The sequence below is a fragment of the Eucyclogobius newberryi genome, unplaced genomic scaffold, assembly GCF_026437365.1.
Source record: "Eucyclogobius newberryi isolate DKJ021-1_F unplaced genomic scaffold, fEucNew1.0.hap1 SCAF_9, whole genome shotgun sequence".
Classification (NCBI taxonomy): domain Eukaryota; kingdom Metazoa; phylum Chordata; class Actinopteri; order Gobiiformes; family Gobiidae; genus Eucyclogobius; species Eucyclogobius newberryi.
In genome coordinates, this window is record NW_027316532.1 from 15,407,243 (window position 1) to 15,423,671 (window position 16,429).

The window sequence follows — 16,429 nt, forward strand, 5'->3', positions numbered from 1 at the left end:
CAGCCACACATGAAGCCTCTGAAGCTTCTGAAGCCTCTGAAGCCTCTAAAACACACGTCCAGCCACACATGAAGCCTCTGAAGCTTCTGAAGCCTCTGAGCCTCTAAAACACACGTCCAGCCACACGCGAAGCCTCTGAAGCCTCTGAAGCTTCTGAAGCTTCTGAAGCCTCCGAAGCCTCTGAAACACACGTCCATTCACACATGAAGCCTCTGAAGCGTCTGAAGCCTCTGAAACACACGTCCAGCCACATGTGAAGCCTCTGAAGCTTCTGAAGCCTCTGAAACACACGTCCAGCCACACGTGAAGCCTCTGAAGCCTCTGAAGCTTCTGAAGCCTCTGAAACACACCTCCAGCCACACATGAAGCCTCTGAAGCGTCTGAAGCCTCTGAAACACACGTCCAGCCACACATGAAGCCTCTGAAGCTTCTGAAGCCTCTGAGCCTCTAAAACACACGTCCAGCCACACGCGAAGCCTCTGAAGCTTCTGAAGCTTCTGAAGCCTCCGAAGCCTCTGAAACACACGTCCATTCACACATGAAGCCTCTGAAGCGTCTGAAGCCTCTGAAACACACGTCCAGCCACATGTGAAGCCTCTGAAGCTTCTGAAGCCTCTGAAACACACGTCCAGCCACACGTGAAGCCTCTGAAGCCTCTGAAGCCTCTGAAACACACGTCCAGCCACACATGAAACCTCTGAAGATTCTGAAGCCTCTGAAACACACGTCCAGCCACACATGAAGCCTCTGAAGCTTCTGAAGCCTCTGAAACACACGTCCAGCCACACATGAAACCTCTGAAGATTCTGAAGCCTCTGAAACACACGTCCAGCCACACATTAAGCCTCTAAAGCTTCTGCAGCCTCTGAAACACACGTCCAGCCACACATGAAGCCTCTGAACCTTCTGAAGCCGCTGAAACACACGTCCAGCCACACATGAAGCCTCTGAAGCTTCTGAAGCCTCTGAGCCTCTAAAACAAACGTCCAGCCACACGTGAAGCCTCTGAAGCCTCTGAAGCTTCTGAAGCCTCCGAAGCCTCTGAAACACACGTCCATTCACACATGAAGCCTCTGAAGCCTCTGAAACACACGTCCAGCCACATATGAAGCCTCTGAAGCTTCTGAAGCCTCTGAAACACACGTCCAGCCACACGTGAAGCCTCTGAAGCTTCTGAAGCCTCTAAAACACACGTCCAGCCACACGTGAAGCCTCTGAAGCCTCTGAAGCTTCTGAAGCCTCTGAAGCCTCTATAAACACACCTCCAGCCACACATGAAGCCTCTGAAGCGTCTGAAGCCTCTGAAACACACGTCCAGCCACACATGAAGCCTCTGAAGCCTCTGAAGCTTCTGAAGCCTCTGAAACACACGTCCAGCCACACATGAAGCCTCTGAAGAGTCTGAAGCCTCTTAAACACACGTCCAGCCACACATGAAGCCTCTGAAGCTTCTGCAGCCTCTGAAACACACGTCCAGCCACACGTGAAGCCTCTGAACCTTCTGAAGCCTCTGAAACACACGTCCAGCCACACATGAAGCCTCTGAAGCTTCTGCAGCCTCTGAAACACACAACCAGCCACACATGAAGCCTCTGAAATACACGTCCAGCCACACATGAAGCCTCTGAAACACACGTCCAGCCACACATGAAGCCTCTGAAGCTTCTGAAGCCTCTGAAACACACGTCCAGCCACACATGAAGCCTCTGAAGCGCCTGAAGCCTCTGAAACACACGTCAAGCCACACATGACGCCTCTGAAGCTTCTGCAGCCTCTGAAACACACGTCCAGCCACACATGAAGCCTCTGAAACACACGTCAAGCCACACATGACGCCTCTGAAGCTTCTGAAGCCTCTGAAACACACGTCCAGCCACACGTGAAGCCTCTGAAGCTTCTGAAGCCTCTAAAACACACGTCCAGCCACACGTGAAGCCTCTGAAGCCTCTGAAGCTTCTGAAGCCTCTGAAGCCTCTATAAACACACCTCCAGCCACACATGAAGCCTCTGAAGCGTCTGAAGCCTCTGAAACACACGTCCAGCCACACATGAAGCCTCTGAAGCCTCTGAAGCTTCTGAAGCCTCTGAAACACACGTCCAGCCACACATGAAGCCTCTGAAGAGTCTGAAGCCTCTTAAACACACGTCCAGCCACACATGAAGCCTCTGAAGCTTCTGCAGCCTCTGAAACACACGTCCAGCCACACGTGAAGCCTCTGAACCTTCTGAAGCCTCTGAAACACACGTCCAGCCACACATGAAGCCTCTGAAGCTTCTGCAGCCTCTGAAACACACATCCAGCCACACATGAAGCCTCTGAAATACACGTCCAGCCACACATGAAGCCTCTGAAACACACGTCCAGCCACACATGAAGCCTCTGAAGCTTCTGAAGCCTCTGAAACACACGTCCAGCCACACATGAAGCCTCTGAAGCGCCTGAAGCCTCTGAAACACACGTCAAGCCACACATGACGCCTCTGAAGCTTCTGCAGCCTCTGAAACACACGTCCAGCCACACATGAAGCCTCTGAAACACACGTCCAGCCGCACATGAAGCCTCTGAAGCGTCTGAATCTTCTGAAACTCTACCATGCCACGTGTGAGTGACATCAGAGCTGCTTTAAACACATTATAACACACATTACGACACACACAGACTTTTACTGGACAAACACAGAAACATTACACATTTTAAAATTATAAATTGTTGCATCAGACAAATGTCTAAATGTCTCTGATTTCATCCCATTTCGATCTGACCAGTTCATTAGAGTCAAGAAGAGGTCCTCTATGAAGTGTGGCTGGACAGGGTTTTCAGAGATGAGTGCAGAGGGGTCAGAGGTCAGCAGGGGTCAGAGGTCAGCAGGAGTCAGACGTGTTAGCGCAGATGAGTTACCTTGTCGGGAGATGAAGGAGCTAGTTAAAGAGCCACGCAGTTTATATCCAGCTTCAAACAAACAAACAAACAAACAGAGCAGAAAGAGCAGCAGCGTGTTAATACTGAGAGGTCAGCGTTTTAACACTGAGAGGTCAGTGTGTTAATACTGAAAGGTCAGCGTGTTAATACTGAGAGGTCAGCACGTTAACACTGAGAGGTCAGCGTGTTAATACTGAGAGGTCAGCGTGTTAATACTGAGAGGTCAGCGCGTTAATACTGAGAGGTCAGTGCGTTAATACTGAGAGGTCGGCGCGTTAATACTGAGAGGTCAGCGCGTTAATACTGAGAGGTCAGTGTGTTAATACTGAGAGGTCAGCGCGCACACATAGAAAAGGCTGTTAGAATCTTTGCAAATGTATTAAAAACACCAAACAAAAAGCCCTCGTACAAAAGTCTTCACAGCGTCTAAACTGAGCTCATGGTTTTTCCTCTGATCGTCCTTGAGATATTTCTACAGCTTGAGTAGAGTCCACCTGAGGTCACTTCAGGTTATTGGACATGTGTTTACAGAAGGTCAGAGCACAAACCAAGACATGAAGTCCAAGGAACTGTCTGTAGATCCTTCAAGGCATTGAAGGTTCCTCTGAGCCATCGTCATCATCAAGAGCTGGGCCCGGCCGAACTGAGCCATCAGAGTCAGGGAGGAGACCAAGAACCAGATGGTCACTCTGACCGATCTCCAGCGTGTCTCTGTGAATGTCCTTGAGTGAAGCCAACTGAACATCTCTGAAGACATCTGAAAATTGCTGAGAACCGCCGCTCACTGATCAAACTTATTTGTGTTTGGATGTTCTGCAGAAGACTGGACTGTGAGATACTGTCCATAACAGGAGTGTGATGTTCTGCAGAAGACTGTGAGATACAGTCCATAACAGGAGTGAGATGTTCTGCAGAAGACTGTGAGATACTGTCCATAACAGGAGTGTGATGTTCTGCAGAAGACTGGACTGTGATATACTGTCCATAATAGGAGTGTGATGTTCTGCAGAAGACTGTGAGATACAGTCCATAACAGGAGTGAGATGTTCTGCAGAAGACTGTGAGATACAGTCCATAACAGGAGTGTGATGTTCTGCAGAAGACTGTGAGATACAGTCCATAACAGGAGTGAGATGTTCTGCAGAAGACTGTGAGATACAGTCCATAACAGGAGTGAGATGTTCTGCAGAAGACTGTGAGATACAGTCCATAACAGGAGTGAGATGTTCTGCAGAAGACTGTGAGATACAGTCCATAACAGGAGTGAGATGTTCTGCAGAAGACTGTGAGATACAGTCCATAACAGGAGTGAGATGTTCTGCAGAAGACTGTGAGATACTGTCCATAACAGGAGTGAGATGTTCTGCAGAAGACTGTGAGATACAGTCCATAACAGGAGTGAGATGTTCTGCAGAAGACTGTGAGATACAGTCCATAACAGGAGTGAGATGTTCTGCAGAAGACTGTGAGATACTGTCCGTAACAGGAGTGAGATGTTCTGCAGAAGACTGTGAGATACAGTCCATAACAGGAGTGAGATGTTCTGCAGAAGACTGGACTGTGATATACTGTCCATAACAGGAGTGAGATGTTCTGCAGAAGACTGTGAGATACAGTCCATAACAGGAGTGAGATGTTCTGCAGAAGACTGTGAGATACTGTCCATAACAGGAGTGAGATGTTCTGCAGAAGACTGTGAGATACTGTCCATAACAGGAGTGAGATGTTCTGCAGAAGACTGTGAGATACTGTCCATAACAGGAGTGTGATGTTCTGCAGAAGACTGTGAGATACTGTCCATAACAGGAGTGAGATGTTCTGCAGAAGACTGTGAGATACAGTCCATGACAGGAGTGAGATGTTCTGCAGAAGACTGTGAGATACAGTCCATAACAGGAGTGAGATGTTCTGCAGAAGACTGTGAGATACAGTCCATAACAGGAGTGAGATGTTCTGCAGAAGACTGTGAAGACTCAGGTACAAGGGCTTTTGTGCTTTGTGTTTTTTGAAGTATTAATCAAACTGTAATTCTTCAGAATAATATAAAATATAATGTAAAATATATAAAATAAAAGTATTTGCTTTTCAACAGTATATTATTATAGTATTGTATAAAAATTAAAACTCATCCCACACTCGCTCTCTCAGGCTGAGTCATGTGAAGCTGCTGTGAGCGTCTGTCAGAGAAACGGTGGTGTTTGCACCTCCTCTGAGAAGCAGGAGGAGGAGCAGGAGCAGAAGGAGGAGGAGCAGGAGTAGGAGGAGCAGGAGGAGGAGGAGGTGGAGCAGGAGGAGGAGCAGGGGGAGGAGCAGGAGCAGAAGGAGGAGGAGCAGGAGGAGGAGGAGGTGGAGCAGGGGGAGTAGCAGGAGGAGGAGCAGGGGGAGGAGCAGCTCAGTACCTGGCTCCACGTCGTGCCAGCTGCTGCTCTGGCTGCCGCTCCCTGGAGATCGTCCTTGGCTGTAATAAGTGTCTTCTCCAGGACTGTCCACGTCCTCCTCCAGGTGTTTGATCCTCTTCGCCGCACTGAGGACACGATACACACATGAGACACACACAACAACAACAACAACACACACATGAGACACACACACAACAACAACAACAACAACAACAACACACATGACACACACACATGACACACACACACACACACACAACAACAACAACAACAACACACACATGAGACACACACACAACAACAACAACAACACACACATGAGACACACACATGAGACACACACAACAACAACAACAACAACACACATGAGACACACACAACACAATAACACACATGGGACACACACAACACAATAACACACATGAGACACACACAACACACACAACAACAATAACACACATGAGACAGACACACAACACACACAACAACAACACACATGAGACACACACAACACAACAACAACAACAACACACATGCGACACACACAACAACAACACCACACGTGAGACACACACAACACACACAACAACAACAACACACATGAGACACACACAACACACACAACAACACACACGACAATAACGTCCAGGAACAGTTTTGCCTAATTTCTTTGACTTCTCTGCATGTGAGAGCGTGGCTAAAGCTAGTGTGTGTGAGGGGCGTGGCTAAAGCTAGTGTGTGAGGGGCGTGGCTAAAGCTAGTGTGTGTGAGGGGCGTGGCTAAAACTAGTGCGTGTGAGGGACGTGGCTAAAGCTAGTGTGTGTGAGGGGCGTGGCTAAAGCTAGTGCGTGTGAGGGACGTGGCTAAAGCTAGTGTGTGTGAGGGGTGTGGCTAAAGCTAGTGTGTGTGAGGGGCGTGGCTAAAGCTTGTGTGTGTGAGGGACGTGGCTAAAGCTAGTGTGTGTGAGGGGCGTGGCTAAAGCTAGTGTGTGTGAGGGACGTGGCTAAAGCTAGTGTGTGTGAGGGGCGTGGCTAAAGCTAGTGTGTGTGAGGGGCGTGGCGTTTGAACCTCTCTTTATCTCATGCTAATGTTAATGCTAATATTAGACACATTGTGACCTGGAAAGATTGTGGCTCTTGACAAAGCGAATGCCGTGCGGCCATAAACAGGAAACAGCTGTTGCTAATGTGCTTTGCAAGCTTTGTGTTGCTAACGTGCTTTGCTAGCTTTGTGTTGCTAAGGCTCCACATAGTCGTTAGCATCAGTGGAAACACGGCGCTTTAGCACGAGATCAAGTCAGAGTTTGGAGACAAATGATTCTTTTGTGTTTCTCTGCTTTTTGCCTCTTGTTTTGGCCTGAGTCTGCGATATCTCTCGTCCAATCACCTGCTGTGAAGCTCCTCCCCCTGAGCTAAAGTCCTCCTGGAGCCCAAGAGCCAGACGCTTTGGGAGCTAGAACCTCTCAGGGGCCACTTTGAGAGCTAGAACCTCTCAGGACCAGAGACTTCAGACTCACTTTAGGACTGAACAGAACCAGAGGAATCGTGACTGTAGTAGCAGTAGCAGTAGCAGTAGCAGTAGCAGTAGCAGCAGCAGCAGCATGCTGCTAGTAGTAGTAGTAGTAGTAGTAGTAGTAGTAGTAGTAGTAGTAGTAGTAGTAGTAGTAGCAGTAGCAGTAGTAGTAGCAGTAGCAGTAGCAGTAGCAGTAGCAGTAGCAGTAGTAGTAGTAGTAGTAGTAGTAGTAGTAGTAGTAGTAGTAGTAGTAGTAGTAGTTTTGGTAGTATTTATACCTGGAGGATGAAGTACTGGGCAGCGGTCTCCTCATGGTTCCTGGACTCATGCTGTAGTACGAGGAGCTGTCCAGGTCAGACAGAGAGAAGTTTGGACCAGTGCCAGCAGCGATCGGAGCTGCAGAGAGAGAGAGAGAGTGTTAGACTGACCAGGACTGACCGGGACTGACCGAGACTGACCGGGACCGAGACGTTCAGGGATTATAAAGTCCTGGGATGGATTCCCGATCCAGCTTGTCTGTGTGGAGTTTGCATGTTCTTGCCGTGTCCTCTGGGTGCTCCAGTTTCCCCACCCACTAAAAACATACAATAGACTCCTCCCCTTTGGGGTCATGACCCCTGCAGCTCAGTGGGACTTTCCCGGTTAATTAAACGTCAATAAATGTAAATAAATGTAAATGTTGTCAAACCTTACAGCTGTTTTTTAAGGACAAGAATAATACATCGTTATTGAGAGTGAATCTGCCGTTACATCTCATGTGATACAAGAAATACATAAATGTTACACGCTCTAAATATTGAGCCGAAATAAAGTCGATGCAGTGATTATCCTTGTTTTGTTGTTTTTATGTTGTTTTGTTGTTTTGAAGGCGTCGACCGCTCGAAGCCCAGATGGTGCTGGCACCGGGCCAGGACCAGAGTGCACGTGAAGAGAGTTCATGTGAAGAGAGTGCATGTGAAGAGAGAGTGCATGTGAAGAGAGTGCACGTGAAGAGAGTGCATGTGAAGAGAGTGCACGTGAAGAGTGTGCACGTGAAGAGAGAGTGCATGTAAAGAGAGTGTGCATATGACGAGAGTGCACATGAAGAGAGTGCACGTGAAGAGAGAGTGCACGTGAAGAGAGTGTGCACATGAAGAGAGAGTGCACGCGAAGAGAGAGTGCACGTGAAGAGAGTGTGCACATGAAGAGGGAGTGCATGTGAAGAGAGAGTGCACGTGAAGAGAGTGCAAGTGAAGAGTGTGCACGTGAAGAGAGTGTGCACATGAAGAGAGTGTGCACATGAAGAGAGAGTGCATGTGAAGAGAGTGCACGAGAAGAGAGTGCACGTGAAGAAAGTGCACGTGAAGAAAGTGCACGAGAAGAGAGTGCACATGGAGAGTGCATGTGAAGAGAGAGTGCATGTGAAGAGGGAGTGCATGTGAAGAGAGAGTGCACGTGAAAAGAGTGCACGTGAAGAAAGTGCATGAGAAGAGAGTGCACATGAAGAGAGTGCATGTGAAGAGAGAGTGCACGTGAAGAGAGAGTGCACGTGAAAAGAGTGCACGTGAAGAGAGTGTTTACGTGAAGAGAGTGTTTACGTGAAAAGAGTATGCACGTGAAGAGAGAGTGCACATGAAGAGAGAGTGCATGTGAAAAGAGTGCATGTGAAGAAAGTGCACGAGAAGAGAGTGCACGTGAAGAAAGTGCATGAGAAGAGAGTGCACATGAAGAAAGTGCACGTGAAGAGAGAGTGCACATGAAGAGAGAGTGCACATGAAGAGAGAGTGCACATGAAGAGAGTGCAAGTGAAGAGTGTGCACGTGAAGAGCGTGTGCATGTTAAGAGAGTGCACGTGAAGAGAGTGCATGTGAAGAGAGTGCACGTGAAGAGAGTGCACGTGAAGAGAGTGCACGTGAAGAGAGTGCATGTGAGGAGAGTGCATGTGAAGAGAGTGCATGTGAAGAGAGTGCATGTGAAGAGAGTGCACGTGAGGAGAGTGCACGTGAAGAGTGTGCATGTGAAGAGAGTGCACGTTAGGAGAGAGCGCACGTAAAGAGTGTGCACGTGAAGAGAGAGTGCACGTTAAGAGGGAGTGCACGTGAAGAGAGTGCACGTGAAGAGAGAGTGCACGTGAAGAGAGAGTGCACGTGAAGAGAGTGTGCACGTGAAGAGAGTGCATGTGAAGAGAGTGCATGTGACGAAAGAGTGAATGTGAAAAGAGTGCACGTGAAGCGAGTGCACGTGAAGAGTGCATGTGAAGAGAGTGCATGTGAAGAGAGAGTGCACGTGAAGAGAGTGCACGTGAAGAGAGAGTGCACGTGAAGAAAGTGCATGTGAAGAGAGTGCAAGTGAAGAGAGTGCACGTGAAGAGAGTGCACTTACATGTGTTAAAGAAAAAATGTTGCTCGGAGAAATGGAAATAACCTGAAAACATGAAGTGTTCATGAAGAGTGTGCACGTGTGTGTGTGTGTGTGTATGTGTGTGTGTGTATGTGTGTGTCTGTGTCTTTGTGTGTGTGTGTGTGTGTGTGTGTGTGCACTGTTGCCCCGAGCGACGACGCAGAAGATGAGCTGGGGTTTGATCCAAGCTCTGTCCTCAGGCTCAAGAACCTCCGCCAACTGGGTCAGAGCAGGACCTCCAGAGACCAGAGCTAAACCAGGTCTGAACCAGGTCTGAACCAGGTCTAAACCAGGAGTAAACCAGGTCTAAACCAGGTCTAAACCAGGAGTAAACCAGGTCTAAACCAGGAGTAAACCAGGAGTAAACCAGGTCTAAACCAGGTCTAAACCAGGTCTAAACCAGGTCTAAACCAGGAGTAAACCAGGTCTAAACCAGGTCTAAACCAGGAGTAAACCAGGAGTAAACCAGGTCTAAACCAGGTCTAAACCAGGAGTAAACCAGGTCTAAACCAGGTCTAAACCAGGTCTAAACCAGGTCTAAACCAGGAGTAAACCAGGTCTAAACCAGGTCTAAACCAGGACTAAACCAGGTCTAAACCAGGTCTAAACCAGGACTAAACCAGATCTAAACCAGGACTAAACCAGGACTAAACCAGGACTAAACCAGGTCTAAACCAGGACTAAACCAGGTCTAAACTAGGACTAAACTAGGACTAAACTAGGACTAAACCAGGTCCAAACCAGGACTAAACCAGGACTAAACCAGATCTAAACCAGGACTAAACCAGGACTAAACCAGGTCTAAACCAGGACTAAACCAGGACTAAACCAGGACTAAACCAGGTCTAAACCAGGACTAAACCAGGTCTAAACCAGGACTAAACCAGGACTAAACCAGGACTAAACCAGATCCAACTTTAGTTAGCAATAACCCAGGTAAAAATGCTTTATCAAACGTACCGAAGGGCCTTTTTTTTAATCTATCTTTTTACCTCAAATCTATTTTTAACTCCATCTTCGTATCCCTTTTTTGATCAGTCTGTGGGCTCGTTGCAGTTTTTTTTTCCTTCTTCTTTTTTATTTTACATTTTGTTTTATTGTGAGTTCTTTAGATTCAGCTGTTGTCATGGACGACTGAATCATTTTTACGATGGAACACTCCTGAGCTGGAGGTTGGATACTAAAGGTTACCGTGGCAATGCCTTTATTATAAGAACTTTAAACTAAGCCTTGGTCTCATTCTTAGCTTTAGACTTAGCTTTAGACTTAGCTTTAGACTTAGCCCTAGCCCTAGACTTAACCTTAGCCTTAGCCTTAGCCTTAGCCTTAGCCTTAGACCTAACCTTACCCTTAGCCCTAGCCCTAGCCCTAGCCCTAGCCCTAGTCCTAGTCCTAGTCCTAGTCCTAGCCTTAGCCTTAGCCTTAGCCTTAGCCTTAGCCTTAGCCTTAGCCTTAGCTTTAGCCCTAGCCCTAGCCCTAGCCGTAGCTTTAGCCTTAGCCTTAGCCTTAGCTTTAGCTTTAGCGGTGCTTGTGCAGTAACAGATGCCTCTGTGATCAGATTTTGGCGCTGACAGTTCCATTGTGAGAGGAGCCCATCGACAGCAGCTATAGATCTGTCTGTCAGAGCGCCCCCTTTACACGCACACGCGCTAACGCACACGCTAACACACACACACTCACACTCAGAGTCTGCGTCGGCACTTTGTAAAGGTCACCCCCCACAAACCCCCTTCTCTATATGTCTGTCCTCTCTCTCTCTCCCTCTCTCCCTCCCTCTCTCTCTCTCTCCCCCTCTCTCCCTCTCTCCCTCCCCCCTCTCCCTCGCTCCCGCTCTCCCTCCCTCTCTCCCTCTCTCCCTCTCTCTCTCCCTCCCTCTCTCTCTCCCTCCCTCCCTCTCTCCCTCCCTCCCTCTCTCCTCCTCTCTCTCTCTCCTCTGTACTCGTCCGTGTCTCCACTCAAAGTAATGAGTCCAACGCTACAGTCACTTACAGACACTCAGAAAGGATCTGCGTCAGGGCTTTAGTGTCCTCAGAAAGACCCGGGACAGTCCTGAGTCTTGACATAGTCCTGCTCCAGACCCGGGACAGTCCTGAGTCCTGACAGAGTCCTGCTCCAGACCCGAGACAGTCCTGACATAGTCCTGCTCCAGACCCGGGACAGTCCTGAGTCCTGACAGAGTCCTGCTCCAGATCCGGGACAGTCCTGAGTCCTGACATAGTCCTGCTCCAGACCCGGGACAGTCCTGAGTCCTGACAGAGTCCTGCTCCAGATCCGGGACAGTCCTGAGTCCTGACATAGTCCTGCTCCAGACCCGGGACAGTCCTGAGTCCTGACAGAGTCCTGCTCCAGACCCGGGACAGTCCTGAGTCCTGACAGAGTCCTCGTCCTGCTACAGGTTCTTGGTTTTGTCCTGGATCTAGATAACATTTTGATGAATTTGTCCGAGAACTTTATTGTTCCCCAAGTTTAACTTTAACTTTTAACTTTTCAGAGTCATTGATCTGAAATGTGAGAGAAGCAGGGGATTGTGGGTAATTTTCTGGTGCGTTCAGAAGCAGGGGGTTGTGGGTAATGTTCTGTTGCGTTCAGAAGCAGGGGATTGTGGGTAATGTTCTGGTGCGTTCAGAAGCAGGGGATTGTGTTCAGGTGAGACTTACTCTGTGAAACGCGCACAAGCTCTGCCACTGTGAAAACTCCAGGAGTCACAAAACTGTCCTGGAAGCCGAGGTGTCCTGCAAACAGAAGACAAGTGTTTCAGTGAACCAGTCAAAAAACGAGAACGTCGTGGGTCGCGTTGTGAGGATCTTGTCGCGAGGATCTCGTCGTGAGAATCTAGTCGTAAGGATCTCATCGTGAGGATCTCATCGTGAGGATCTCCTCGTGAGGATCTCGTCGTGAGGATCTCCTCGTGAGGATCTCGTCGTGAGGATCTCCTCGTGAGGATCTAGTCATAAGGATCAAGGACTCGCTCACCGTTCTCGGGCGGATCCTTCACGTCGCCGTCGCTGCCGTGGTTTGGACTTTCTGACTGAGCTTCTGTGAAAACAAGAAACGAGAACATGAGAAGGTGTGACACGGACCGAACCAGGACAGAACAAGGGCCGAACCAGGACCGAACCAGGACCGAACCAGGACAAAACCAGGACCGAACCAGGACCGAACCAGGACCGAACCAGGACCGAACCAGGACCGAACCAAGACCGAACCAAGATCAAACCAGGACCGAACCAGGACAGAACCAGGACAGAACCAGGACCGAACCAGGACCGAACCAGGACCGAACCAAGACCGAACCAAGATCAAACCAGGACCGAACCAGGGCCTCAGACCTCAAAGTGACCAGAGAGTGACCTGGTTCTGTACCACTTCATAATAACTACACCTTAATTAGCCTTAACAAAGTATAAGCACAGTTTACTATGCGTCAGGGAAGGTCAGAGTTCAAGAGTTACTAAGCCTCAATCATTCTTAATAAACTATTTGTTCACTATTACTTAAGTCTCTGTTTATGGTTTATTAATAAGTGCCATTATCATAAAGTGATTATAAAAGGTTTATAAAGTGTTATTAAAGCGACAGTAAAACACAAACATGTTTTGGCCTCTTCAAATACTTTCGTAATTATTACAATTATTAAACACAACATTATAAACAACAACATTCTCTCAGAGCCCGCCCCGCCCCTCCCCCCTCCCTCCTGTGTTTTCCCATGATGCCGAGCGGCTGCAGTGATTTACTGTGGCTCTCATCGATCGATGGAGCTGCAGATAAAAAGGGCTGAAATATTACCCAGCATGCACCGGGAGAGGCCATGACTCAGGCAGAGGCTGTGTCCCCAACAGCCCGACCTCCCTCTCCCCAGACGCTTCCCCTTGCTCCTCCCCCTCCCCTGACGCTTCCCAAAGACCGAGACTGGGTTTTGGAATGATAAAAAATGAGGACTGTTACCATGGTGATCAACAATTTCAAACATTATCTTTTGAATGGTCACAGCGCCCCCTCTGGTCACAGCCCTCTGGTCACAGTGCCCCCTCTGGTCACAGCCATCTGGTCACAGCGCCCCCTCTGGTCACAGCCCTCTGGTCACAGCGCCCCCTCTGGTCACAGCGCCCCCTCTGGTCACAACCCTTTGGTCACAGTGCCCCCTCTGGTCACAGCCCTCTGGTCACAGCGCCCCCTCTGGTTAAAGCCATCTGGCCACAGCGCCCCCTCTGATCACAGCGCCCCCTCTGGTCACAGCGCCCCCTCTGGTCACAGCGCTCTCTCTGGTCACAGCCCTCTCTGGTCACAGCGCCCCCTCTGATCACAGCGCCCCCTCTGGTCACAGCCCTCTCTGGTCACAGCCCTCTGGTCACAGCGCCCCCTCTGGTTAAAGCCATCTGGTCACAGCGCCCCCTCTGGTCACAGCGCCCCCTCTGGTCACAGCGCCCCCTCTGGTCACAGCGCCCTCTCTGGTCACAGCCCTCTCTGGTCACAGCGTCCCCTCTGGTCACAGCCCTCTCTGGTCACAGCCCTCTCTGGTCACAGCCCTCTCCTCTGGTCACAGCCCTCTCTGGTCACAGCCCTCTCTGGTCACAGCCCTCTCTGGTCACAGCCCTCTGGTCACAGCGCCCCCTCTGGTCACATCTGTCTCTTTGTCATGTCTCTGGCTCTGTTCCAGTCTGAACTGTGAGTACGACTCCCACTCAGCGCTCCCACGCCTCATCTGCATATTTAATCACCCCACCCCCCCGTGTGCCTCATTTGCATATTTAATTAAACCCCCCCTCGTCATGGTTGCCATGGATACAGCCCTTTGTTTTAGGCTAGTGGAGCAGAGCCTGAGGACAGCAGCCGAGCGAGACGTGGACAAAATAACACCTGTTCAAGACATTTAGACTTATTCTAAAATTATGGCATGAAATGAATGATGAATTGAAACAACATAAAGTTTTTCATAAATAAATATAAAGTTCCAAATTGTATATGACTTTTCATATTTTACTTTTCCCTTTTTATTTTTATTGTTGTTCCTCTCAAGTTGATTCAGTATCTTCTTCTCTACTTTAAATACTATTAATATTATTATTATTAATAACATTATTATTATTAATATTATTAGGCCCGAGCGCCACAAGCTGGCGAGAGGCCTATTAGTTCCGTAAGCTGAAAGTGCGTACAAAATCGAGCGCTCAGCGCTCGCCCACTTCCAAACACTCACTAACGCACTCCTCCCTCATGCACCGTGCATACTAATTAGTAGAAAAAATTGAACATTACCGTTGTAAACGGGCGAAGCCCGTGCAAAAGTGCGCACTAAACGAGCGCTTTACATGCGGATGATCCCAGTGTAAAGCGCTCGTTTGCTCTAAGTAGCTCATGAATACGTTCCATCTCTTGCATGTTCCGTTCATATAAACTTGTAATGCAAAAATTTAACACTATTACTGTAAAGAGAGCCAAAAACACAAAGTGGGCGGAACCCACTAAAAATTAACAAAAGTACCCGTCAGTGACCAGAGACCCACTCCATGAGGTAGGAAAGCGTCCAAAAATGTATAGTTTATGATATTTGAAAACGGGAAACATTTCTTCTTCTCGGGACAAACCCCCCTATTTTTCAAGGTTTCAAAGTCACAAAAATAGCAAACCTCTAAAAATCGTGCCTCTCTACATTCTGGCTATCTCCTTTTTCTAAAATCAAAACAATTGGCACGTCAGCGCCCCCAAATGTACAAAAAATGCACTGAGAGATAGGAAATGGCCAAAAATATGATGGTAGAATCATGAAATTTGGCGCAGAGGTAGATGGTGACAAGAGAAGTAAAAAATATTCTTAGGGCAACGCCGTCCACCCAAACAAATGTCGGCCATAATTGGATAAAAATTTGCCAAGCATGACTCTGGAGATTTTCCAAATGTCGTACTTTTACCAACTCCTCCCAGGGCGTTGGCCAGAAAAAGCTGAAATTTGGTGAAAATGGTGTAGGACCGGGAGCAGGACCACCAAATTACTTTGATATCTGTCACGGTCTCTGTGCGGCGAAGCCGCAAACTGTAACTACAATTTAGGAAATTTCCCAATTTTTTTATTTAATGTCGTTTGCACGGATAAAGTCCGAATTAAGTCAAATTTGAATCAGTTGTTAAACCCTTTGCCAAATTAATAAATTAATTTGGCACGACAGCGCCCCCTACAGAGTGAGTAAAATGTTATATATATAAAGTTATATATAGTAAAATGTCTAGTTCTTCGAAATTTTCCAACATTTGGCACAAAATTAAATTTTTGGCGTCCCGATCAAAAAAGTCAATGAGACTCATGTCATATTTGTTATGGCGTAGCCGTAGCGATGACAGGAACCTCCCATGTTATTCCAATGGGGAAATCGCCAGTTCTATGAAATGTGAACATGTTTACACTTTATACTTTTACAAACTCTTCCAAGGGCGTTAGTTCGATTAAACTGAAATTTGGTGAGACTCATCTTCAGGAGTGGGCCATCAAAAGTTCAAAGATCAACATTTTTATTCTAAGATTCACGGCTGCAAACTTTTCCCTTTATATGTAAAGCAAAGGGGAGAAGACGCAACAGCGTCACAGATTCAGCAGTTGGTGTAATAAAAGGTAAAGTGGGCGGCGGCGTGGCAAGGGCCGATCATTGCCGCTTGCTGCTATATTTATTATTATTATTATTACTGCTTTAAATGGTTTGACTTGTTGAGTTTCACTACAAATAATAATAATTTTAATAATAATAATGTTGATATTTCATCATCATAAACACACACTGCTGTTTCCTTTTCTTCCTCTAAAAATAAATGAATTGAGGAAACGTCCCAGATTTAAATTTACTCTGAAAGAAAAAGCTCATGTTTAATGAGTCACAAACGTCTGGATCTAATCCTCCTTTAAACACGTTATTTATGTCAGAACGTCAAACCAGAACGTGAACACCAACCAGAACGTGAACACCCAGGACCAGGACCAGGACCAGGACCAGGACCAGGACCAGGACCAGGACCAGGACCAGGACCAGGACCAGGATTTGGATCAAGCAAATGCACTGGACGCCTCTAATGCCATTATGATCAGACTTTGTAAATAATGCACAGAATCATTAAAAAAAGGATAAATGCCAGTGAAGCAACAAAAGCTACTGTGACTACTTCTACTACTTCTAGTGATAAAGCAGCTCCAGAATCTGCCCGAGTGTTTGGTTTCCGAGGATCTGAATGA

At 47.8% G+C, this 16,429-nt stretch overlaps 1 protein-coding gene across 4 annotated transcripts in view; it reads right to left on the reverse strand.

Annotated features, from left to right (window-relative positions):
• Window positions 1-16,429, reverse strand: part of nfia (nuclear factor I/A) — a 96,430-nt gene that overhangs the window by 26,104 nt on the left and 53,897 nt on the right. For 2 of the 4 annotated variants that reach the window (XM_072438638.1, XM_072438640.1), the window contains exons 3-7: window positions 12,184-12,246; window positions 11,868-11,942; window positions 7,110-7,227; window positions 5,320-5,444; window positions 2,900-2,950 (exon numbers count right to left, since the gene is read on the reverse strand). In XM_072438638.1, the coding sequence (XP_072294739.1) occupies window positions 2,900-2,950; window positions 5,320-5,444; window positions 7,110-7,227; window positions 11,868-11,942; window positions 12,184-12,246 (432 nt within the window). The remainder of the gene's footprint in view (window positions 1-2,899; window positions 2,951-5,319; window positions 5,445-7,109; window positions 7,228-11,867; window positions 11,943-12,183; window positions 12,247-16,429) is intronic. The other 2 variants (XM_072438639.1, XM_072438641.1) reach the window with 1 other exon arrangement.